Genomic DNA, 24,222 nt, shown 5'->3' with positions numbered 1-24,222 from the left:
TATACGTATGCAAAAAGAAAGACAGGAAAAAAGAAGGGGACTAAGCGCCCACTTTTGCCCGTCCCTCCCGGGCGGCGACGGCGACGGCGACGGCATGTTGGCCACGCACGGTGCGCATTGCCAGACGCTTTGAGGTCTATCTGAAATGGATAACCAGCCGCGAACTGATCTGATGATAGGTTCCCAGATATGTTATCCTGCATAAGCTTGGATGCACTGTGCCACGCCTCGAGCTCGTGTAGGAATATGATTTGATCATGGTGGCAATCCCCAAAAAGGGCGCCAATCGGCCGGGGAAAAGGACCGCATTTCAATGTTTCTCATTGGATGAGGAAGAGGGAGGGAGTGATTTTCCAGTACGGGGTGCTACAGAGCCTGAGGATGACTTCCAAATCACCCCCCCCAAATAAGACTTGTCAGGTGGCTCATCATGCAGTCGACTTCCAACTGTGACGGGATCGTTTTCCATAGAGGTGTTGTTACCAATATGCCCGTCTTTGCGGGTTAAACTATTTAGGTAGGTAGGTAGATACATACTTCGACCCCTTGATCTCTCGCGATCCCCTCAACCTGGATACTGGGAACACCCACATCTCCTCCTCCCCCAGTCTCCTCCTCTCCCCTCTCTCAAAAGTGGCCTGCCTGTACCTACGTCGTACATCAACGAACTACTAGTCACACACATGGCCTGGTATCCACCCGACTTGCTACTTTTACTGCTAGGCTACTACTCCATCCAGCACGCTGGCTTGGCAATCATCCGAAAATCGGGAGAAGGGCATGCATCGGGTTTACGAGGTTTGGACGTGCTTTGCTGCCTTCCACCTCCGGGATAGTGAGTCTGGAGACCTCGAGCAAGTGGGAAATGATAACCAGAGGCCCTTTTCTTATGGTCTGGCGAATAAGAAGGGGGTCCATGATAATCAGTTTCGGAATGACTTCCTCTAGGCTCTAGCGAATCTCCAATTACGGCGATCGGTCGGGCGCTCCCAGGACATGGGACCTAAATCCAACGAGGGATCCACCGATGGCAATAGTTCCGGATAGCGCTTGTCCGCGCTGTTTACTTACGTCTTTCCTACGATCATCCACCATTAAAACGGGTCATGACCCAAGCCTTCATTTCTGCGTGAATGGTTCGATGCGGAGAAAAAACCAGTTCTGTCAGTCACTCTTCGACCATGCTACACTAATCAATTAGACAGACTAGCCCAGCTGGGCATTTATTCTTGTTGAAAGGTCGACAAACACTACTACTAGTTAACGAGCCGCTATCTCCGGCACAAGTTTAGGTAATAAACGCAGGATGGAGATCCCACGGGATACTTACTGGGTGGTACGCTTTGGCAAAGCCATCAACCGCTCACTAGTCTTCCTTAGCTCTTGACCCCTACCAGCCATTCCGATCGGGGATGCTCTCTTTGGCACAGCGGGACACACAATGCAACGCGCTTCGTCATGCGATCGATCCTGTAGGCTGTAGTGGACTGACTCGACCTCATCCACCGGGACATTGATCCCAGCAATAGAATCAGGGATAGGAGGATCAGGACTAGGACACCGTCCGTGCCCCAAAGACGAGGCAACCAAAAGGCGAGGATACAGTAGCATAATACATGACACAGTAAAGTAGCAGGTACAGTAGCAGGTACAGTAGACCCGAACCCCCACACTCCATCCCTTGTGTGCACTGCTCTTCGAGGATCAGCCGGAATAATATCATCAGCATACCTAATAGAGGATGAGGAATGACTGGTCATAGGGTTAGCGACGTGACCTGTCGTGGTTTTCTTTTTCCTTTTCTTTTTTTCTTTTCTTTCCTTTGTTCTTCTTCTTTTTTCCATCACTTTTTCTTTCTGGCCGTTCGGCCGTCTTAGTTAGCCCTGCAGGATGAGGGCGACGCTAGACTAGGCCACCTGCTGGTGTCAGAAGTCTGTCCTCTGTTTCACAACCTCAGGGAAAGGGTTAATCAGGAGCTTGCTTCATGCAATACCCAGATGAGGATTGTAACACACACGCTCAGGCTGTCTTGATTGGAAAAGCCCATTGTCTGTGGGCACCAACCTGGAATGGGGGCTTTTGAGTTACGGCTGATGGATCATGGATGTCGATCAGCCATGACCATCTCTTCTTGAGAGTCTCCATCGCCCGCCATTTCTCACCATCTCCTTCCTCCCTTTCTCCTCCTCATCGTCTCGGGTCCGACGCTGCACTGTTTCCCCTAAATAACTCCGTGGTAATTTAAATCTACTGGGTCATCATCATCCATGAATCTACTAGTTAGCATCAAACTGGTCTGTTCAGAGCTCGGCAATAATCCAACAATCATGCTATTCCTTGGCATCAATCCATGCAGCGTCCGCCCTCGGTAGATGTTAGATTAATTTTAATTTAGCATGTCGACTATTTTTCCAAACCATGTGGCTCATCCTCACAATTGACCGCAAAATAGCTAGGGGTAACCTGGCTTGACCAACTCCGGCGTAGTCTGGCTGAGGTTGTCCGGATGTCCAGTGAGAAGTCCTAGTCGCCCATCCGCTTGTCGCTGCTAACCACGAAGCCATGGAGATTAGTGGCTTCCAGTGATGCAGTGTTGATCCCCATAGATAGTATAGTAGTCGACGATACCCTACGAATTTAGCGCTATCCTTTAGGCACATCACAATCGTCGAATTAATTTTCCAAAAAATGTTCCCTCCCCTACTAAGTAACTAACTACTAAGGGACCCCAGCCGCGCACATGGAAGAGGACCCAGTATTCAGCCGGAAGGACTAGTCCTGCTCTTACTAGTCGCTCACCCTCTGGCCCATTCATGCCACTTCTCACACCGCAACCAATATCGCCTTTCAGTTTGGGTCGTCATTCTATGGTAGCGGTGTTATTGCTTTTGCCCGTCTGCATGTACCCCATTCCGATAAGGCAGTATCTACTTAGTCGGTCGCACAGTCTTTTCATCCCTAGATGCTTTTGAGCAAGCTTCTAGATCTCTTTCTAGGCACCAAGCCGCCCCCTTGCTTGTCAAAACTCTTTTTCTTTTTCTTTCAGCCTTCTTCCTTTCTTTTCTTTTTTTTTCTCTTGAATTTCTTGTGAATTTTCAGTAGATCTTCCCATTTTGAATAATTTTCCTCCCTTCAGACTCTCAACATGACTTGCTGGTTCTTCCTGCCGGCTCATTCCCATCGCAGCCCACACGTTGATTCTTAACGAAAACTGCATTGCTCGGACGCCTTGTCAGCCACGCTTTTGGGTCGATGGGTGGAGGGGAACGAAGTGGATCATCACCATCTACTTACTACTTACTACTGCCAGCGCAAGTGCCAAGTATTTCGATCCAATTCCTTCTCTTCACACCGCGACACCACCACTACATACTAGTAGTAATTACATCTCTAGCCTTGTTCATGGTTGCCGTAATGTGCCTTTGCCCCCTTCATCCCGCCTTTTTCCACTCCCTCAAAACTATGCAACTAGACCAGGTACACCCATCCCTAATAGTCACTAGCCCGGTTATAGTAATCAGTAATATAGCTAGCCACCTGCGAATTCCCCCACAGTCTAGCCAGGGATCCAGATCCCGACCACCACTCAGTTTAGCAGCACCACCACCATGCCAGAAAAAACGTGGCTCGGGGCCATCGGCGCGTGTCTTAAAATTTTTTTAATTACTTTTGCGGAAATTTCTGCGACAGCTTCGAGACATCACTCCTTTTCCGTTCATTCATCAGCCTCGTCCTATGACGATTTCGAAGAATTTCCTTCCTAGACCTACCTACGTTAGTAGAAAAAGATGAAAATTAGCAGTTTAGTTCGGAGCCAAGTTACCTACCTCGTTTTCATCGCTTATCCCTCATTTCAGCTCCTTTCCCTTCTCTTGCCCCCTTTTCCCCCTGTTATTGAGGTCATACTTGGCGCGCCAACCTCGCTGACGGGTTGCCATTCTTGCTGGGGCCGGTTCGTTACTGATGGCCGGCCGGTCCGATTTCAGTCCCTGGCCTTTTTTTTCTTAGTTTGAGGGGTTTTGCTCGGGACACTAAACTAGACTACTATCTAGGCAGACAGGCATGTGGTTAGTTACTTTTTAGTTTAGTCTGCTTCAAGTTTCTAGTAATGCTTTCCTTGTTCTTATTTCCGAGGTTTTACTATACTAGTATAGACAGGGTATACACATTAACTCCCATTCCCACTCCCACTCCCGTACCGATCTTGAGTAAGTAGATGGGGGTTTTGTACAACTTACCCAGGTAGACACCCTGTCCTTATGCATACTTACTTTCCTGTTCTACCTACTTTGTGTAGTACTTAAGATGTCCGTATCATGTATATGTACCCACGGCGTACTCCGCCGCCGTCCATGTGTCCGTTTACCATCCAATCAGGTCTACACTTGCCATGCACAACGATATCATACCACAGGACGGACAAGACGTTGCCGCTTGCGTAGGTACTTACCTTGTCCTACTACATCTTGTTACATATTTTTTTGCCTTCTTTTTTTCCCTTTGCCCCAGTGGATTCATGCTGACTAGTTACTAAGTAGACAGTATGAAAATAGCAGCAGCATCCATGTTGTAAACAGTAGACTAAATAAAAACAAAAAGGAAAAAACAAAAGAAAAAGTCTGGGAATCAGATTCCTAGCGCAACGCCACTAGTTCCAGAATATCCGAACCTCTACATCCGATAAGGGGGCGGCTTTTCTTACCCTCTCTCTCTCTCTCATTCCTTTTTCCTTAGACGCGGCAGCGGCAGCGAGCGGCAACATCGTCATCGCGGCTTTTTTTCAATTCAGTGATTAATAACAATATTAACAGCATGTATTATTAGGTGAACGACTAGACTAGCTAGATGGGTTCTAAGTCCGCAATTTTTTCTTTTTTTTTCCCTCTTAATTTAGCGTCTGAGCCACTGGTTCTTTGCGTCTCTGGTTGCGGACTAGTTCGGGGCGCTGCTAAATGTAGATCGACATGGTATGTTTGGGGATTTGTTTCACTCTGTATCTAGCACTAGATACGGAGTGCGGAAGGCCGGCTAACTAACTAGTTGCTAAGCAGTTAATTATTCGGTTAGTTGGTTGGTTAGTTATTATTATTATGATTAGTATTTCGTCGGGCGCGCGGGGCAGGATGTTGAATCTTGTGATTTGGATGACGATGATGCTGGTGGTGGTGTGGTGGTCTTCACCGTAATTTGTTATTTCACTTCGTTGTGGTGTCTATCCTTCCCCCTGTCGGGTTATCTATCCATCTATATGTTTATCGAAGGATCTGATATGGATGTCATAATCTTTACAAGAAAAACAAAAAGTCACCTATTTAGATAAAAGATTAAGTCTACTATCTTTACTTCTTAACTAAATACGGAGGAGTTCTAATCCTTTAAGCTTTGAAACGGACACTTAAGCAATGCTCAACAGACCAATTGCCCAGTTAGGCAGGTACTATATGTATTACACCGTACAGTAAGTAGTAGTTATCACCGAGTACCGCGGCTCTCCTGATCACTTACTTACATTACAACCTACAAGATAACTAATTACTGTTTGTCTAGTTATTCAGACAACGAACTGACTAACTTACACCTAGCATACATCACTACTTCTCGCCTGCCAAGTGCCAACACTCTTCTTGCCCCGCTCGCTCGCATCTGCAGATGATGGCGAGAGAGAGACAGGAAGAGGAGGCTCAGCTGAAGAACCCTTCGCACTTCTTTTTCGGATCTTCTGACATGCTCATACTTATCTTGGAAATGCATCCTGCAGATACTAACTGGACTGCTTAGCATCTCGGGTGCGGATTTCGGGAGGGAGAAAATAAGAGAGGACGAAGACTCCTGCCTGGTACAGTATGGTGCAGAATTCCCAGTTTCGTCTACTGAGTCAGATATTGTTGTTGTATCGTGTGGCTAATGGCTTGCTTTGTCAATAGTTTAGTTATCTACCTGCCTTCCTTGGTTCTGGTGGATATCTGCCGATAGTGGTTACATATGTGGGTTGGATAGCTACCACCACTTACTAGTCCATGACCAACATATCCAGGACCACTTTGACGCAAACATGATCAATCCATTCTACCTACGTACTATTCCAATGGGAACACAGACAAGACAAAAGACGGCAGGCAACACACAGACAATTCTTCCCAAAATTCTGCTACACATGTATACCAGATGCACGGACATTCTTCGGCTATCACTACAGTGCTTACACAGCCGGCTATAGGAAGCGGCAACCAAAGTCAGGTTTCACGGCTTTCTTCGGTAATAAGGTGCAGTCGACAGACGGTAGCTATGCATATGGTATGCAAGATGCCCAGCTAAGCGAGGTCAATAACTACTTGCCTACATTTTGTCAGGTGTTTTTATCGCTGTGAAGAATACTAGATAGCGTGCTAATGAAAAAACAGCAATGCAAGGGGTAAAGTCGGTAAGTTAACCCCAGCCGGGATATGATCGGGATCTTCAAATATTTTCTACTTTCCCAGTTTTTTACTTTTCGAGGGGGGTGGCGGGTTTCTTCAGACCCGAGACAGGGTGGGTGGGGAGGGGAGATGGAGATCGGACATATCATCTACTCTACCTTCTACTTACTTACCTCAGGATTGTTACTGGTGAAGTTATGCGCTGACGAATTAAGAAGTGACAGTTGGTTTACTTGGTATAGGTCGTCTAGATCTACACTGCAAAGAGCTTTCAACCCTTGCCTTACCTGCCAAGGTAGATTAGGTATAGATGGGTAGATCTGGTTGCGTTGCCTGTGTGGATACCCAACCCGATCGATCCATCATCCACCCATGAGATCAGATCGCATCGTCTCTTACTATGCACGTACTGCATACTATGTGCGTATGTGTCTGTGTGTGCATACCTACGTACGGAGTACACGGAGACACGGTAGAGCCGTTTTCTTTCTTTCCCCATGGGTAAAAACTGCAAGGTTCTTCTTTCACTTTCCATTCCATATTCCTCCTTTTCTTAACCCGATACTAAGTATGTGTTAGGTCTTAAGTTACGTATACCCTATTCATCTTACCTTCCTAGTAATCACCTAGTGTCTACTAGTTACACTTTCCCCTCCCCCGATCACCATGTACATGCCGGGGAAGCATCCGTGGAATGTACATATTTCCCAACCTAAGTAGTAACTTAAGTAAAATCGTGTATCTGCCATCTGTCGGCATTTCCCCCATCTCAAGAATGTGAATGTAAACGTGTGTGCCTGATGGCTGTGTCAATTACATGGCAAGTAAAGTTTAAGACCTTACACTTCCTTTTCCTTTTTGTCATTTTCACCGCACAGACAGACCTGGCATGATGGCTGATGACATCCTGCTATGTTGGGCAGGTAAGCATGAGGAATGTGGCTGAGTGCTGTTCTGTGCTGCGCTCGTGCTGGGATTTGCTTTGCCACAGACTCCCGTAGAGTTCTGGACTATTGCCTATGAAGCTATTTTACCTTGCTTACATACAGTAAATAGAACAGTTCAGAACAGACCAATTCAGGAAATGAAAGGATTAGGATACCCTTGCTGGAAGGAATATGTTGTGCCATCTTCAGCATTTGAATGAATGAATGATTGATAGATCATCGGGGCTTTTCTGCATAGGGGCATGTTGTGTGAGTATCAACACGAGGTGTTTGTGTTTGTGTTTGTGTTTGTGTCACTGGTAATACTGGTTTTGGGAGAAGACGAAGAACGGGAAGGGTATGTAAGGTGCAGTGTATAGATTGAATTTAAGGGGGGGGATGTATGGGTGAAGTAGAGTTTGTCTCTTCCGTGTGAACTGCGTCGGATATATTTTCCTGGCGCTGTGGGCGTCGGTCTGTGTATAAGCTAGGGAGGTGTAAGTGGTGGTGGTCTATACTAGCATTACCCTATATAGATGTGTATGAGATTTTGCCCCGGAAGTGGTGATCTTGTCTGATGGTAGTAGTTACTTGGGTGTCTATGTATGTATATGTGTAGCATATTTAGTATGGATATTGTGGGGTATTATGTATAGGACTTGCTTGCTTGCTTGTGGGGGGTGAAAATGTTACTTTACTACCAACCCCTTAATTGTACCGGATCACTATTATCCCATCAATAGAGCAACCAACCCATCACCAAGAACGCATAGATACCCGACTATAACACAATCAAGCCTCTTACGAGTTGAACTAAAGTTCAGACCGACCTATTGCTCCTTTTCCAGAGACTCATTTATGTCTCAGAAACCAACCTACCCTACTACTACTATCCTAGTCCACCTGACCTCAGTATCTGAAACAAACGCGTACTCCCAAGAAATGATCTGATTCTGATCTGATCTGATCTGTCTGCGGATAAAGTTCATTGCGAGAGTACAAACCATCAACCATTCCACACATTTTTACACAGTCACACACTAACATCCAAGACATATACGACTCAATTTCAATAGTGAGGGCTGATGTCTCAGCCATCACTACGCCGACCAGTATATCCATGGACATGGCCATGGACATTAACAAGAAGAAACGAAACCAGAAACGAGGCTATCAATAACTTGTGTCCTACTGCCATTGGCCGGTATACCGTGCTGGTTTGCTTGTGGCGGATTTGCTACGTCAGTGATAGTGCTGGTGGTGGTTGTGGAGTGGTTAGAGGTAATGGTCCAGACCCTACGCGGAGGTCTGATGGGCGGAATCGAAATTGATAAAATGATAAACTGCTCTTATGTGACACATTGGGCATTGCTATATTTCCTAAAAGTACGGTTTCGGCTTCGTGGACCGGGTGTGTGGGTTATAGCTTGGCTTGTGGTTTCTGTTGTGTTGCTGTGTTTTCTTGGGATAGGGAGCTTGGGGTTGTGTGTCATGGGCGATAAACGATGAGTCTCAAGTTCTCTTGCTTGGTGAGAGAATGGGAACTGATTATTCGTGATGAAGTGCTCGTTGGGTTGTGATAAGGGGGGTTCTGTGTAACGTGCTGTTTGAGATGTATATACTTGCTCGCTATTGGTGATATTTGGTGGGATGCGGTGTGGAGGTAGATATTAGGGGATTGATAGGGATGATAGTGATAGACCTTTTGATGGTAGCAGGAAGTAGTGAGCTGCATCTAATCATAACATGCGATTAAATATGATGGGAGTACGTTATATGCGTGGCTAGAAAACTCAAGAGAAAGGCTGGTTGTGGTGCAAGATAGAGTATCAAAGTAGGATATAGTTGTTACAGCTTGGTTTAACTGAATCGGCACACGGTGTGATATTAAGCTAGATCTGGCATGTCAGAACCAGTCTAATCCATCATGTCTGTTCCTCAATGGAAATTAGGAGTCATTCGGTAGCGGGATACCTGGAGATGCACGGAAACACTGGATATAACCCCGACGTATAAAGCTCCTTGTGATACAGTATTCGACTCACGTTCGATGAATATTTCAACTGAATGACAGTTCGGTGAAGTTCTCAGATGTGAGTGCCAAAGTCATGCACTTGTCTTGCCAGATCTATCCCAGTATAGGCTGACCAGCGTGCGACAGCATTCTTAATAGCCCAAAGTTCAGCATATATCTTCTCTCCTTGTATCATAGGCTCCCATTTATTGCCCTAAAGCCGAGAAATACAGCGAAGATGTATTATGGCACCGACGCACCCAAAGGTCCGCTTCTGTGTTGTGCAAATCGACCGCTTAAAAGGGAGCTAGATCTCTGTTCGTTACGTCTGGGACGAGGCGAAAGCGATTGATGCCTTTCAGTGTTCGGTTGAGTTGACAAACGTTTTGTATGTTCGAACGAACCGGGTCAAGTCTGGAGGTAACACTCAAAATCTAGCTTTCTGAAGTGCTGAAAGCAATAGTTGTGTTAGTGAATTAGCTTCAGATAGTTGCAGGATTTCCTGTAGTTGCAGGGAACATAGCTCTCAGGATAAAGGAACTAACCTCACTTCATTAAATAGGTTCTTTCTTCACCTATAGAGCGCCAGGTAAATGGTAGACGGTGCTGAGCAAGCGAAGTCATCGACAGACCCCATTGTTGAGCTGTATCTTTCCTTCCACTCTGTAGAGGCCTCTTTTGATATCGGATTCGGTTATCTGAGGCTTGCTTGTATAGGAATGGTGATCCACCGATGATTCCCAACATATTATGGACGCTTCTCGAGGCAGACCGAGAGAGCTGTGACACAGACTCTTATCATCCCGACTCGCGTGAGACAAGGTGCCATCATGGAAATGGAACGATCCAGTCAGTGGTGCCAGGGGTCATTCATTCGATATAGACGCTGGCATCTGACAGTAGGTCCGGGAAGTATGAGCTCTAGGATAAAGGGTCAAGTAAAGAAGCCTGGTGTTTTGCAAGATACCTGCTGCTCGGTGAAAAGGGTGAGTTCTGAGGGTGACAGCGAAGGAGTTCGACTAGTTAGCGGGTGACATCCCGATCCCGCTCCTCTCCTCTTCGCGTCTTCGCATACGTCCAACAGCCCGACCATGATCCAAGCAGCTCTGAGAATAGCAAAGCTTAAACCTGACTATCGGATCAATGTCTCTGAATAACATGACTGCTATGGCTTGGTCCACCAGATATGGTTTATATGTGCTCGACTCCCACAACAGGGGCCATCTATAGTCCACTCAAGTCCTGCTGGCTGAGTGGATCAGCAACAACGCTCGGTGTGCTTGGTCTACAAAAACCTACAGAGGATGCAAATTCTAGGATTACCGGTAGGTATTTTGAGCTCTTGCCAGGTAGTCGAGTTGATAAACTTGACTATCAAGTGGGGTATCCAGCTGTACAAGCACCATCAGGGGCAGTTCGTGACACCTTACCCATCAGCCACCGTCGCCTCCTCACGGTTTGTTCCTCCTCACTCTTTTCCTTGACTCACTCCATTCATTTCTAAAGCAGGATATAAAGCACATCTTTGACTGTCAATTATACAACAGGCCCCACGTTCTTGCTTGAGGAGGATCCCATATGGGCACAAAGCTTGTGCGATCTATGAACATCTGTCGTCCACCAGTCGCACGTTCCGACTCGTTTTTAGTACCCTTTTATATTCAAATTACTTTTTGAGTATGAAGTGTACTATGTCTTCAGTATACGCTGCTCTCATGGTCGCTTTTCCTATACTGGCAATGTCAGCCACCAGGCTGACGACGACAACAGTTGTCACAACAGCACCTCCAACAGCATATGTTCAAGTTTTCGAGGCAAACGCCGTGCTTTACAGCAGTATCTTTAGTTTTCTGGCTGGAAGCATTGTGGATGTGGATACTGTGGAGGACCGGACTACTATCGGGACCAACTGTATCCATAGCCTGATCGCTAACTGCTCGTTGGAGACTGTCAGTTTCCCCCCTACGTTTACCATGGGACCTTCAACGTACATACACAGCTCAAGCGGCTCCGAACGAAATTCCCAGCAGTACACTATCGATATCGATTCAAGGGCCTGCAGAATCGTTTCTTCAACCCAAAGCGCATCCTGCGAGTTTTATGCAAGCTACTGGTATTCTGACCCCAAAACGAGCACGTCCAAACATATAACGCGCCATACGACGTTGAAGTCTTCAGAAATCAATTACCACAACCTATTAATTACGGCCGGTGTGGAGAAGCTCCCAACTCCAGTGACGACGTCGCAGACCCAAAAAAGGACCGTCCCCACGGCTACTGCTTTGCCTTCTACTACGGCCGCTGCCTCTTCGCCTAGCTCATCTTCAGAATCACGTCCTTCAAAAGAGTGGATCGCCGGGCCGGTTGTGGGAGCCGTGGCTGGGTGCGGCCTGGTCGCAGCTGCGTTATACCGGTGTCTCAGGCGGAAAGGACAAGAAGAGCCATCGGCTGATTCTGGACCGATAATCCAGGATCCTTCAGAGGAAATTAGGGGACTCAGCAGCCCTGCTAAGTCTGTATGCGAAGCGGCTATGCCAGCGGAAACTCAGGGCACCCCTGTATCCGAACTTCCAGCAGATGAGCCCTCATGCATCCAACATACTACCTAGCTTTACTCTGGGTCCTTGGTAAGAGCAATGAACAGAGCCGTGAATAGTGCAATGGGACGGGATTCGCGCGCAAGCAGTTCTATTAAATCTAAAGACATGTCAAGCCTGTTGGTGTGGTCCCGGTCTTAGTAGGAACTGTGGAGGATATACTTTACCACTGACGATGGTGTGGGTCTTTTCCTATGTCTAATAATCTCAAATTGATACAATATAGGCGCCAATTCTACCCGAAAATGTTCCTCGCATGATAGAGTACATTACCATAGGTGGACTAGTCGAGCCACTTATACACAACAAATACCTGCACACTTTTTCTTCCTCTGTATTTCTCTCTATTATAATTACTGCCATTCAACCTTGCTATCATGAACTGTTTCGCTCATGGCAACTCCAGCCTGCCATGTCTGTATACAGTCACATGACCTCGGAGGAACCAAAACTCCGTCGGCATTTTCTCCCATCGCGAGTCTCGACCGAGGTCTATACTCTCCTTCTCTTCCCCTTTCGCTTCCTGTCGAACATCCGGTCCTTCTCGCGCTTCATTGCCTCGTGTCACCCATCGTCCGGCGTCGTGGATGGCAATTATTCCGTCAGTGGGATTGATCGCCGCCTGACCCGAGACTCACGTGCCCAGGAGTCTCGCGGAAGCCGGATAATCTGGCCGTTCAGACAGTAGTATACTTCGTTCATTCCAGTCTTGAACAGCGTCAGATCCTTGGTTTCAAGCGACGCCATTGAGTGTTGGTTGCAGGGCTTGTCCTTTCGTTTCCACGATCTCGCCTTCTCTCCTTCCGGCTACTTTTCTCCCATGTCACGTGGTCATACGGTCAGAACGTTAGATATTGTTCTATGACATGACTACGTTTGTCATTTGCTAGTATTTGGCACCAATTGAATCGCATCGTCTGGCTTTATTCTATCTACTGGACTTCCGGAAAGCATTGCCTGTTCGAAACTATCTGCCAAAATTATATCCAGCTATATCTGAGCAATACCGCGTGGGCATCATTCGGATCTTTCCACTATCTACCGACTTACGATCTTCATCATGGCAGCGATTGCAATGATCCCAACGCCTCTACGTGCATCCAGGCAGTGCACTCGGCTGTTCACATCTCCGTTGGGGAGCGCTCCCCTTTCCCAGCGAGTATGGCAGACGTCGGTAACAGAAGCACGCAGCTTCTCAGCAATTACTCTGGGCAGTCGCTCGAGGATTCAGGCAAAGTATGATTTGACTAAGCATGGCCGTGAGGAGAAGTCGCTAAATCAAGGTCCAGCCCATTACGAAAGAAGACCAGCCTTTCTTGCGCTATAGAGTCGCAATTGGCGCGAAGTGTTGGCCAACAAAAGCGATACTCCGCACAGAAACCAACTAATCCGGACTCTTCAAGGTGAGCACTCTATTATCACGCCTGTCAGGCCGTGTAAGGCCATTTGAGGGCTGCGCTCTGTTATCAGCCCCTCCCGAAACCTAACCGTGTGATATATGTCAATTCAGCTCCAAAAAGTCCGCAATTCTCTCCAAACTGCCTCGGACACATGAGAATATTTACACCGTCCCCAATATTCTCACTTTCACCCGTCTACTTGCTGCGCCTATGGTAGGATACTTCCTCGTCCATGACCATCACGTAGCCGCACTAGGTCTGTTCGCATATGCCGGTATCACAGATCTTGTGGACGGCTACATCGCACGGCGATGGAATCTGCAGACAGTTGTCGGGACGATCATCGACCCGATGGCTGACAAACTGCTCATGACCATCGGAGTCAGCTGTCTCGCGGTGAATGGATCAATCCCAGGTACGTTGTGTCCACATGGCACAAACTGACGACGAACCTTCGGCTCAATTGGCTAACAACCCCCAGTTTGGCTCGCTGTAATCATCCTGGGACGGGACGTCGGACTAGCCATTTCCGCCATCTACTATCGGTGGATATCCCTGCCACCTCCCAAAACCATGGCCCGGTATTGGGATTTTTCGCTCCCTTCGGCCGAAGTGAAGCCCACTACCGTGTCCAAGATCAATACGGCCCTGCAGCTGCTCCTAGTTGGTAGTGCAATTGCGCTTCCTGTACTTCCCGAGACGATCATCGACGCTTGGAGCTTGAGGGAAGCAATGACTGGATTCCAGTAAGTGGCCCATTTTATCCCCCAGTTATTGTTACCCTTATCCTGTCACTGTTGTAAAAGTGTGTGTGCATAAGCGGGAAGAGGCCTATGTAAACCCGTTCTGGAAGTTGTCTGGTACATACGACCACAGGGTGTGGAAAACAGGGCTTCCCGTCCGCTCAGCCGTACTTAAGCCACACGCCGGGAGGTTAGTAGTTGGGTGGGTGACCACCAGCGAATCCCTTCTGTTGTATGTTTTTATTCTTTTACCTTTTCTATTTTTTTCTTTCTCTCTTTCTTTTCGCTTCTGTTTTTCCTTTCGAAATATCGCAGAAGAATTTGGTCGTACTAACAATTACTCAAAAAGATACCTCGTCGCCGCAACTACCCTCTGGTCTGGCCTGAGCTATGTCTTCTCCAGGGACGCTGTTAAAATTCTCTCCAAGGAAGAAGTGCAGAAGCGCATTGCCCGCGCCGCGGCGGGTAAGAAGCCTTGATTAACCCAACCCATAGTTATCGCATCGTAGATGAAGTGTGTGAGAAGGTGTATGTATGCATGTATGTATATATATATAAATAGAGCATTGTCATTTGGTGTGTTGTTTCTTGTATTTTGCACGGTATGGTTGGTTTTGGCGTTCGATGTCGATGTTTGAGTTCAATCGGTAGAGCGTAGAGGGCAGTAGATATATATTCGGTTGCAGTTCCGAGTAGATCGGTACTATGATGAGAGTACAACTATCCCACATCAAACCGAACCTACTGATGGTGAAGATAGGATCTCTACTACAGCTTACGATGTTAATTCAATAACAATGAAAATTAGACTGTTACCAAACATCGGGTATACATAGGTAGTACAAAGATAGTCAGTCAATAGCTTATAAGAGTAATCTACAGTTGTAAATAGTTACCAGCAGTTATTGATACTAGGTTAACTGTATTTATCTAAAATATCGTCAGGTAATCAACGTGGCTACTAGGGGTATGTGAATTAATTATTATTGTTTGTTTATCATCTTGTTTCTCAATTAGTATACAGTAGCAACAACAACCCATCACCCGATGTAAGGTTCACGGGTCGGATACAGAATCCAGACTAAGTTCGTTATATCACCACGAACCGTGTGATTGAATCGATCGCTCACTGAAGAAACAGACAAAAAGAGAGATGAATTGGTATATGCACGTATCCGAGATCCACAGAGAAAAGTATAATATACATAGGCCTCGAAAATAAGATATGAAAGGTATAATATACATAACAGGGCCTCCAAGCCAACCATCTTTTCAGTTCTAAGAGTCCAGAAATAACACCAATACGCCTAGTCCAGTCGACTCGATTCGCCCGTCGCTGTGATGCAATAGTATAGTATAGCCGTCGTCCAACACCGTAATCAAACAAACACGTGATCATCTATCCGCCAGTTTCAAGGTGCCTGGCTGATAACATCATCAGGGGTCTCCTCAAGCCCCTCCGAAGCAGGAGGAGCAGAAGCAGCAGTCCTATCCCTACTGGTCCTATGCACATGCATGAGCACCCTCAGGACACCGGACGGAGTAACGCCCTCGATGCGCCTCGCCATGCCGATACTGACGGGACGGACGCGCTCCAGGGCCTGCTTTTCCTCGATGCTGATGCCCTGAACAGTAGCATAGTCCAAGTCAGCAGGGATAGACAAATTTTCGTCGCGGAGGGATTTCTTGGCTGCGTTTTCCTGGCGGATCACAAAGGGAGCGTAGCGGCCTTCAATGGAGACACGGTTACGGATCTCCGGAGGGAAGGAAGAGGCAGAGTAGACGGTGCCGGTGGGGGACTCAATATGTGGGATGAGGGAGTCAATATCGCTCTCGCGGAGACAGAGGAGGTCGAGAGCGGAGCGTTGAGAGGGGTCGATGCGGGCCTTGAAGCCTTTGCGAGCCCAGGCGTAGGAGGACATTTTGGTGTTCTCGAGGAGGGTTTGAAGCTCGTTGATTTGCGCTTCCGTTTCCGTGAAGTGTCGCCAGCGCTTGTCGGAGACGATTCCGGCTTCGCGGGCCATCCGGGTGAGACGGAGATCGGCGTTGTCGGAGCGAGTGGTAATGCGGTATTCGCTTCGCGTTGTGAACATGCGGTAGGGCTCGGAGACGCCCTTTGTGGTGAGGTCGTCGATCATGATGCCGATGAATGCGTCGGACCGGCGGAGAGTGAGCGGTTCCCGACCTTGGGCGGATAATCCAGCGTTGGTACCAGCGATGATACCTTGTCCAGCGGCTTCTTCGTAGCCGGTGGTACCGTTGATCTGACCGGCAAGGTAGAGACCGCTGATGAGTTTGGTTTCGAGCGTGGGTCGGAGATTGCGCGGGTCGATGTAGTCGTACTCGACTCCGTAGCCGGGTTGAAGCATGGTCACGTTCTCGAGACCGTGGACCTTTCGCAGCATGGCGTACTGGGCATCGGCGGGAATGGTCATGGAGATACCGTTAGGGTAGATGACGTCGTTTGGCGCGAAACCCTCTGGCTCGAGCCAGATCAGATGGCGCTTCTTATCGGTGAAGCGGATGATCTTAGACTCGAGCGAAGGACAGTATCTGGGGCCCCTAACGGTCTCGCGGATGTGAATGGTCTTGTCCAGGTTCGCTCGGACAATATCGTGAACATCGTCATTAGTGTAGGTCATCCAGCAAGTAAGCTGGGCCTCATCGTCGACCTGAACCCTGCCATTGAGATAGGAGAACGGACTCGGGGGGTGATCACCCTCCTGAACTTCCAGAGGCGCAAAATTGATCGTCTTTCTATCCAACCGCGGAGGTGTGCCCGTCTTCAAACGACCCAACGTGAACCCGGCATCCCGCAAGGACTTACTGAGTCCGAAGGTAGCAGCTTCACCCATCCGACCAGACGGGTATGCTTCAAGCCCAATATGAATCTCCCCACCCAAGAACGTGCCCGTTGTGATAACCACCTTGCCAGTGGGTATAACCTCGCCAGACTCCAGCCTAACACCAACAATCTTGCCCTGCGCCCCGGGAGTATGCTCGACCCCATCCTTCGACACCACGATATCCGCAACCTTACCCTCGACGATGCTCAATCCTTCCGTCCCCTGCAACTCCTCCTGCATATACTTCTTATACAGATCGCGATCAATCTGAGCACGGGGACCCCAAACAGCTGGGCCCTTGGATCGGTTCAGCGTGCGAAACATAATACCGGCCTTATCAATAATTCGTCCCGCGACTCCGTCCATCGCATCAACTTCTCGTATCATGGTACCCTTTCCGATTCCACCGAAACTCGGATTACACGAACAGACACCGATGTTGGATAGCGAGGGCGTGATTAATGCGGTTCGGGCGCCTGAACGAGCAGCCGCGGCACAGGCTTCGGAGCCAGCATGGCCTCCTCCAATGACCACCACATCATATGCCCTGTGAACAAACCAGAATTAGCACCTAACCACCAAAGAAAACCACGTACAGGATGGAAAAACATACCGCGTCCCATCTGACACTGTCGCCAACCCACGTCTCCTACCCAGCACACTCAGCTGGGATGATCTCGGCTCCAACCCCCAACGAAGAAGGGCGACGGAGCGAGCCCGAAAAGCCATTGCAAACAGATGGCCTAAAGCGTTAAGGGGTGGAAAGGGGAAGGGAGAAGCTAGAAACTGATGCTTCCGCAACCGGACTTCACTACTAAACTAATCCATAGATTAACCTTTTTGCCCCGGAAAAAAGAACTCATGTCCGCATCACGTGCAGACAAGCAAAAAGCTTAAATCCGGGCCAAACTCCGAAAGGCGGTGAGATGATGTGCTTTGCTGACGTAATGACGAAATGAGCCGAAGTTTTGCATTACAGCCAATCACACGAGGGGCTTATTTCACGGCCCCGCGCTGCTTTATTGGGTTTGGGTGGACTTATATTCGCCGTTGATCCTCGTTCTCGTTGTCATTCTTGTTGACTTGTGTGTTTTCGTGTGCGTTTGCATCTATTAGAATTGTTTGAAAATGAAGGCTTACTGGTACGATAACAAGCCGGTGAGTCTATACAATCTATCCCGCTTAGCCTTTGGCCCCCCGCCTGCATGGCTTCATTACCCCTCAATTGGTTACCATAATGGCATACTAACATCTTATCACTATCAGGGCGACCAGCGCGAACCCCACGACGACGGTCGTCCCGTCGACGAAGCTTACCTCGCCTCTCTGGGTGTCTTCTACAAGTACTGCCCGAGCATCGAGGACGTCGACGCCCTGGCCGCCGAGCGCGGATACAAGAACCGCGATGAGGTCACCGTGTCCCCCAAGACCATGGGCGATGTGTACGAGGAGAAGGTGAAGATGTTCTTCCACGAACATCTCCACGAGGACGAGGAAATCCGCTACATCCGGGATGGTGAGGGATACTTTGATGTCCGTGGCAAGGAGGACGAGTGGGTCCGCATTAAGTTGGTGAAGGATGATCTGATTATTCTCCCCGCGGGTATCTACCATCGCTTTACGACGGATGAGAAGAACGTAAGTACATGTGAACTGGGGATGTGGTGTTTTTGATGGGTGCTAATGGGTCTGGATTTAGTATGTCAAGGCTATGCGTCTCTTCCAGGAGGAACCCAAGTGGACTCCCTTGAACCGTAGCAACGAACTGGATGAGAACCCGCACCGTGTGTCTTACCTCGGTAGTCTGGGTAAGGCTGCTGTTGCTGCTGTTTAAATAATTCTGGGGGTGGCAATGTAGAGCTTGATGTGATGACTATGTTATATACCATGGCAATGAAATTTTATGACAGCTATTACCCGTTCATGGATGGACTTTGTGTTTGTGTTGGTGCATATGACGATGTTCAATTCCCCTATTTACCTAACTCCGTTCGTTATGTAGGTCTGATACTTTTTCTTCAAAACTCGTAGTTATCTATGGTACACGTAACCAAGGGAAGGTAGCTGGCTCAGCGAGCAGCCGCGCCCGACAACGAGCCAGGCATTTGGAATTGTTCGCTAAGCGCACCTGAACTCTCTTCTCGGATCAAGCTGGGACTGCGCAAGTCCCCTGTCTCGACGTTGTAGCTGCTGGTGCGTGACACACTGTCGAATTGAGGCCGCGAGGCAAGTCCACCGCGGAACCGTAGTCCCTCGGGTTCTCGATCCCCTAAGTGGTGGTCTCCAAGATCGGCGGACATGGCACTCCGAGATGCCGCGTTCGAGCCGGTTTCCGAGTCGTCACCGGTGCGGACACCCGTCCGTCCCATGCGCGGCCATAGATCGGGCAGCCCGACTACTTGCACTCGGGGCTCGACCACTCGCTCCTCGAACCACGCGTGCACACGAGCTTCCACTAGCTGAGCCACCTTAGGCACGTCTTGAAGCCTGCTCCGGGAGCCGATGAGGGATCGAACGGAGAGGTCCAGCCGGTAATCCGGAAGGAAGGAGAAAGCAACATTGCTCTTCGGGCTCCCGGTCTTCGGTGGAAGACCGTCGGCTTCCTCGTCGGCCGCTCGTGCGTTGGCGTCCCCGGTTGTCTTGCCGCGTGAGTTCCCATCAGCGGTGGGAGGGGATGGGGATGGAGAGGGGGTGTGGAGGGGAGGGGTGGATGCGGGAACAAGAGAGATACATAATGTGCCCGAAAAACGAACAACAGAAACCGACAGTGCCACGGGAAGAATCGCGGAGCATGGCTTAGGGTAGTTAAGCAGCAAGGAAGTTTCGATCGCGATCGACAGGTTGTCGTCGCTCAAGTCGACGTCCATCAAGGCCTGGAGCCTCCCACCATCGGAATTGGGGTCATCGACAGCAATGATACGGCAGTTGCTGAAGATGGGGAATTCTTCACCCAGCGAGATATCCGTGACGTTGATTTTGTCTATGAAAGACGGCTTTTTCTCGGGATTGTTGAGCGCCGCATTGAGCGAGCTGAGGATCGACGACGTCGGAGAGTCCTTCAACAAGTACGCTGTCTGTCTGTACTGAGCAATAGTCTGCGCGATCAACACATTGAACCAGTCAAGAGACTCCGGCTGATGCGACGAGTGATGAATCTTATGCCTGCCATGTTTCGAGGGATTTGTGGGAATGGCGCTGTAGTAGGTTTTGCGGAGGATAGAGCGAGTATTCGTCGAGGAAGAAGGCACCGGACGGAGAACATTCGAGTTCGACGGCTTCTCTCTCAATGACCGGTTATTTGCCTCATTGTGGTTGATTGTGTAGATAGAATTGGAACGCCGATGGGTAGACGCTCGATGTGAAAGGCCGCGGGAGGGCGGCGGAGGTGCTTCGCCGAAAATGAAGAACTTGATGAAAGCTCCGATCAACAGCACCACGGACAGCTGCCCAAGCAAGAATCCCTGCGTGAAAGATAGGCTAGACTAGTTCGTTAGCCCTCTATCGGAACAACCAAGGGGGATCAGGCCATTAGTGGCATACGAGGATTGAGCCGGAACGGGCACCGTTTCACCTGGTTCGTCACGGTCAGCTTCAGGCAGTCCTTAGCTGAGGGGGAATGGATCGATCGCACTTTGTTGGAAAGACATTGTCCGCCACAGTTGACCTCAACTTCTGCCCATCGCCCATGGCCACCACTGCTGCGGGATTATATAGAAGGGGAGAATCACGGTGTCTTGGAGAAATGACGAAAGAACCGGAAAATGGCGAACGTCGAGGTTTCCGCTGCGGTGACGCTAAGCGGTGATCGATCCTCCACCGCGGGTCCGACACAACCCAGATCGGATGCAAGAACCGCCCCCCTCCCCAAGCTTGTTCTTTGGGGAGGACACGTTGGATTCTTGCACGTTCCAGGATTCTTCTCTGATCTGGAGCGGCCTGGCTGAACAAACCGACATATTGTTCTGATACCTCGTCGCCTTACCATTGCTTGTGTGCCATCTAGACGCTGCATCATCGTCGGCAGCATGCTCATGCTCATGCTCACTCTCCACTGACGCACACCAAAACCATCATTCTACAAGAAACCTCCCACAATGTATACTCTACTCATTATACAGCTCCTGATTTCCCTCCTCGTCTTCCCAAACGCTGCTCTCTCCGACCGCCCCCCAGGCAAAGACGCCATCCTCCTCTCGCGCGTCCGTTCACTCACCCTCCGCGGAAATCGTCTCACCACTTCAAGACGAGTATCTCCAATCCCGCAGCTAAAATGCACCGGCCCGTCCAAGCGCATCTGCAATATGTACGAGATCGACACAATGCGATGCACAAACGAAGGCTACGACTACGATGAAGAAGACGTCCAGTGGACCTGCACTGCATCACTCCCACGAGAATTCAAGCTCGGGGCTACGGACGTGATTTGTGAGGGATACCGGAATGCCGACGATAAGTGGATATTGAAAGGGAGTTGTGGAGTCGAGTATCGCCTACTGCTGACGGAAGCCGGGGAGGAGAAATTTGGACACTTGCGCAATGAGAGATCAAGCTCTTCAAATGATGAGCTTGGCCCCGGAGGCAAAGTGATCTTCTTTGGGTTTATGATCGCAGTTTTTGCGTTCATTTTGGCAGCGTTTTTCAATGAGTGTTGTGGGTCGGGGGCGAATCGGCCACAGCGACGACGACGTGGTGGTGGTGGTGGTGGTGGTGGTGGTGGTTACGGGGATGATGGCCCTCCGCCTCCGTACTCAGCCTCGCCGCCTCCTTATACTCCTTCTTCGGACCCTAATGAGCGCTGGAGACCCGGGTTTTGGACGGGTGCGTTGGGTGGTGGGGCGGCTGGTTATGCGCTGGGAAGAAGAAGCGCTGGGAATCGGTCTAGTTCGTCATCTACATGGAGCCGGTCCTCCTCGTCCAGAAGATATGATGACCCTGGGGAGGGTAGCTCAGGATCGCGCACTCCGCGCTTCTCCAGCACCGGAACAAGTACCGGGTTTGGCTCAACACGCCGCAGGTAATAGCTATAAAGGAGCAGAGACGCGAAACGGCAGTCGATGCCTTGGGGAGTATGCGGTAGCTATAAGCCTTTGATTCTTTCGATACTCTCGTTGTAATGACCGAGCACTAAAATACATGTAAGACCAAATCGTCGGGAAATTCTCATTATGCCAGCCGCCACGGTGCAGCAAGCAAATAGAGTAAACAAACAGACATTCATCATCACCGGGGGACAAAAGAAAGACGAACAGGAACCCAAGTAAACTCCTGCGCCAGGCAGTACAACTGGTCTGGACTGCAACGCCAAAAACACCTGTATCCCCGCATGGTATTGAAATCGGCCGTAAAACTGAATTTATCGATCCTGTGTACTCAAGGTATATCATCAATGGTGCCCAAAACTTCTTCAGTGCCACCGGCCATGGCTTTCATGGCTTGTTTTCTGTTGTTCCGCTTCGCTTTGACAGGCACGTCGTTGCCCTGAGTGCCGTCGGCACCACCGGCCGCACCGTCAGGATTACGAAGCATCTCTTCCTGCGCTTCCTTCTCTTTGGCGTGCTGAGCCTCAATTCGCTTCCGCTCCTCGTCTAACTCCTGTTGGATTAACCTGGGGTCGTCGTAGACAGTGTTGGTCATCTCCGAGTAGGTACTGATGTCGATGGTCTCGCGTGGGCCCAGCAGTGTTTCTTTGATACGCTGGGGGTCACGACGTTCTTCGTTGTTGAACTTGAGCTTGATCTGGCGCCGGGAACGGCCCGGGAACAACTTGCTGATCATCATGAAGTCTGTACCAAACATGCGCAAGCCCCGGTAGAAAAGGTCGGTCATTTCCTCGTCCCAGGACTCAGTCTTGGAGCGTTTTCCATATGTCGCCTGATTGATCTTCCGAGTAAACGAGTTTTCAATTACATCTTCAAGTTCCCCAGCATTCCTTGCGGCATCGGCATGGCGATCCACCTGCAATGAAGCAGTATCGAGCACAATCTCTCCGTTAACAATCCTCATCACTGGTCCAGCCTGTCCCTTGTTGTCTGGGTTCTCATCCCGGTCTTCCGCGGGAGACGCGTCGTTCCCGTTCTCTTTCACCGGTGCCTCGGTATCACCTTCCTGCTGCGCTTTTTGCTTACGCTCCTGCTCAGCCTGTTCCATGTTGCGCAGCTCAGTCTCTCGCTTGGACATTTTACCCGTGCGCAAATCCTTGCACAGCTCCGACATCTTGACCATTGCGGGGGCGATCTCGACGGATTCGGCGCCTTCGGGGGTCGGCTCGCGCTTCTTGCGTGTCCGAGGCTTTCTTTCCTTCTTCTTTGTCGCATTTTCCCCATTGACATCCTTCACTGATCTTCGTCTAGCCCTCGTTGTCTTTCGACCTTGTTCGGCAGTAGTAACCTGCGAGTCGGCTCTAGGGCGCGCATCTGCAGTTCCCTCGCTATCAGTAAGTGCCGCCTGCGTTGCTGGAGGAGTAACGAGTTGGGGGTTGGCGTCTATCGCAATGGATTCGGTTGTGCGCGTGATTGTAGCAGGAAGAGGAGGAGGAGCAGCAGCAGCAGAAGGAGCGGAAACGGTGGTGACGGCATCGGTGGTGATGGCGGTGGATTCTCCAGTGGTCTTGGGACGTTTGGATGGACGAATCACTGTCGCGTCATTATCGGGGCGGGATATCTGTGTCTCGGGCGCAGCAGTCGGAGTATCACTCGCAGGAGCCTGTATCTGCTCGACTTGGGGTTCCGGTGCGGTAGGTGTAGGCGGGGTAGGTTCATGTTCTATGGTTCCTGGGGAGACTGCAGACACCGAAGCCTTGCGCTTAGGGCGAGGGATTGGAATGGCTGTCGCAGTCTGAGGTACAATGACATTTTCCTTGGGAGAAACTGTTGGCTCGTCCGGAACTGAAGGCTGAGTGGGAACGGAGGGTTGAACAGCGGGGGCTGGTGGACCTGGTTCGGGAGTTGCTGTCTCTGTCGGAGGTTGGGGAGTCTGAGAAGCAGATGGCTGGGAAGCTACACTGGGTCTTCTCGGGGGAGCGGGAGCTGGAGGACGGCGAGCGGGCGCCTTGGGGGCAAATTTCTTGCCCGACTTATCTGCAGAGGAGGCATGGTTAGCAGTTGAAGGTATATAAGGCGGGACGGGACACGGGAAGAGGGGAGACAAAGAACGTACTAATGGCCGAACTGGAAAAGGACTTCATTCTGCATGCCGGTCATCGCTGAAGCGAAAGGTAAGGGAGGGATGAAATGAGGAAGGGGGGAGTATAGGGGGAAATGATGATGATGAAGGAGAGATGG

The 24,222-nt window shown here is 49.6% G+C and overlaps 11 protein-coding genes and 1 non-coding gene across 12 annotated transcripts; 5 read left to right on the top strand and 7 right to left on the bottom strand.

Annotated features, from left to right (window-relative positions):
* Nucleotides 1-1,376: 1,376 nt before the first annotated feature.
* On the bottom strand, nucleotides 1,377-2,145 carry An15g01070 (hypothetical protein; the record flags this gene model as incomplete). Its single annotated transcript, XM_059744460.1, has 2 exons — nucleotides 1,377-1,790; nucleotides 2,065-2,145. The coding sequence occupies 2 exons, from the start codon at nucleotides 2,143-2,145 to the stop codon at nucleotides 1,377-1,379; spliced, it is 495 nt and encodes a 164-aa protein (XP_059602440.1).
* An 874-nt stretch (nucleotides 2,146-3,019) lies between these two features.
* An15g01060 (uncharacterized protein) lies at nucleotides 3,020-3,719 on the bottom strand (the record flags this gene model as incomplete). Its single annotated transcript, XM_059744459.1, has 4 exons — nucleotides 3,020-3,228; nucleotides 3,374-3,420; nucleotides 3,538-3,556; nucleotides 3,668-3,719. The coding sequence occupies 4 exons, from the start codon at nucleotides 3,717-3,719 to the stop codon at nucleotides 3,020-3,022; spliced, it is 327 nt and encodes a 108-aa protein (XP_059602439.1).
* A 375-nt stretch (nucleotides 3,720-4,094) lies between these two features.
* Nucleotides 4,095-4,768, bottom strand: An15g01050 (uncharacterized protein; the record flags this gene model as incomplete). Its single annotated transcript, XM_059744458.1, has 5 exons — nucleotides 4,095-4,145; nucleotides 4,239-4,266; nucleotides 4,367-4,433; nucleotides 4,525-4,648; nucleotides 4,703-4,768. The coding sequence occupies 5 exons, from the start codon at nucleotides 4,766-4,768 to the stop codon at nucleotides 4,095-4,097; spliced, it is 336 nt and encodes a 111-aa protein (XP_059602438.1).
* A 1,858-nt stretch (nucleotides 4,769-6,626) lies between these two features.
* Nucleotides 6,627-7,546, bottom strand: An15g01040 (hypothetical protein; the record flags this gene model as incomplete). The annotated part of the gene is made up of 6 exons (XM_059744457.1): nucleotides 6,627-6,669; nucleotides 6,704-6,825; nucleotides 6,867-6,980; nucleotides 7,028-7,031; nucleotides 7,260-7,426; nucleotides 7,460-7,546. 6 exons carry the CDS (start codon nucleotides 7,544-7,546, stop codon nucleotides 6,627-6,629), a joined length of 537 nt encoding a protein of 178 aa, XP_059602437.1.
* A 1,723-nt stretch (nucleotides 7,547-9,269) lies between these two features.
* Nucleotides 9,270-11,965, top strand: An15g01030 (hypothetical protein; the record flags this gene model as incomplete). Its single annotated transcript, XM_059744456.1, has 7 exons — nucleotides 9,270-9,304; nucleotides 9,417-9,435; nucleotides 9,668-9,744; nucleotides 10,074-10,205; nucleotides 10,320-10,342; nucleotides 10,541-10,681; nucleotides 11,058-11,965. The coding sequence occupies 7 exons, from the start codon at nucleotides 9,270-9,272 to the stop codon at nucleotides 11,963-11,965; spliced, it is 1,335 nt and encodes a 444-aa protein (XP_059602436.1).
* A 1,048-nt stretch (nucleotides 11,966-13,013) lies between these two features.
* On the top strand, nucleotides 13,014-14,103 carry An15g01020 (uncharacterized protein; the record flags this gene model as incomplete). Its single annotated transcript, XM_059744455.1, has 4 exons — nucleotides 13,014-13,212; nucleotides 13,281-13,356; nucleotides 13,464-13,768; nucleotides 13,835-14,103. The coding sequence occupies 4 exons, from the start codon at nucleotides 13,014-13,016 to the stop codon at nucleotides 14,101-14,103; spliced, it is 849 nt and encodes a 282-aa protein (XP_059602435.1).
* Nucleotides 14,104-14,215: 112 nt separating this feature from the next.
* 5S rRNA lies at nucleotides 14,216-14,334 on the top strand. Its single transcript, XR_009468053.1, has one exon. It is a non-coding gene; the product is annotated as a 5S ribosomal RNA (ribosomal RNA).
* A 1,174-nt stretch (nucleotides 14,335-15,508) lies between these two features.
* An15g01000 (uncharacterized protein) lies at nucleotides 15,509-17,671 on the bottom strand (the record flags this gene model as incomplete). The annotated part of the gene is made up of 2 exons (XM_001396603.3): nucleotides 15,509-17,489; nucleotides 17,556-17,671. 2 exons carry the CDS (start codon nucleotides 17,669-17,671, stop codon nucleotides 15,509-15,511), a joined length of 2,097 nt encoding a protein of 698 aa, XP_001396640.1.
* A 399-nt stretch (nucleotides 17,672-18,070) lies between these two features.
* An15g00990 (uncharacterized protein) lies at nucleotides 18,071-18,776 on the top strand (the record flags this gene model as incomplete). Its single annotated transcript, XM_001396602.3, has 3 exons — nucleotides 18,071-18,100; nucleotides 18,209-18,580; nucleotides 18,642-18,776. The coding sequence occupies 3 exons, from the start codon at nucleotides 18,071-18,073 to the stop codon at nucleotides 18,774-18,776; spliced, it is 537 nt and encodes a 178-aa protein (XP_001396639.1).
* Nucleotides 18,777-19,011: 235 nt separating this feature from the next.
* Nucleotides 19,012-20,589, bottom strand: An15g00980 (uncharacterized protein; the record flags this gene model as incomplete). Its single annotated transcript, XM_001396601.1, has 3 exons — nucleotides 19,012-20,419; nucleotides 20,483-20,513; nucleotides 20,574-20,589. 3 exons carry the CDS (start codon nucleotides 20,587-20,589, stop codon nucleotides 19,012-19,014), a joined length of 1,455 nt encoding a protein of 484 aa, XP_001396638.1.
* A 447-nt stretch (nucleotides 20,590-21,036) lies between these two features.
* An15g00970 (uncharacterized protein) lies at nucleotides 21,037-21,960 on the top strand (the record flags this gene model as incomplete). The annotated part of the gene is made up of 1 exon (XM_001396600.1): nucleotides 21,037-21,960. One exon carries the CDS (start codon nucleotides 21,037-21,039, stop codon nucleotides 21,958-21,960), a length of 924 nt encoding a protein of 307 aa, XP_001396637.1.
* Nucleotides 21,961-22,312: 352 nt separating this feature from the next.
* On the bottom strand, nucleotides 22,313-24,125 carry An15g00960 (uncharacterized protein; the record flags this gene model as incomplete). Its single annotated transcript, XM_059744454.1, has 2 exons — nucleotides 22,313-24,018; nucleotides 24,098-24,125. The coding sequence occupies 2 exons, from the start codon at nucleotides 24,123-24,125 to the stop codon at nucleotides 22,313-22,315; spliced, it is 1,734 nt and encodes a 577-aa protein (XP_059602434.1).
* Nucleotides 24,126-24,222: the final 97 nt, after the last annotated feature.

The sequence above is a fragment of the Aspergillus niger genome, assembly GCF_000002855.4.
Source record: "Aspergillus niger supercontig An15".
NCBI classification, from domain to species: domain Eukaryota; kingdom Fungi; phylum Ascomycota; class Eurotiomycetes; order Eurotiales; family Aspergillaceae; genus Aspergillus; species Aspergillus niger.
Note: the sequence above shows the minus strand (reverse complement) of the source record. Positions and strands in the feature narration are given on the sequence as shown.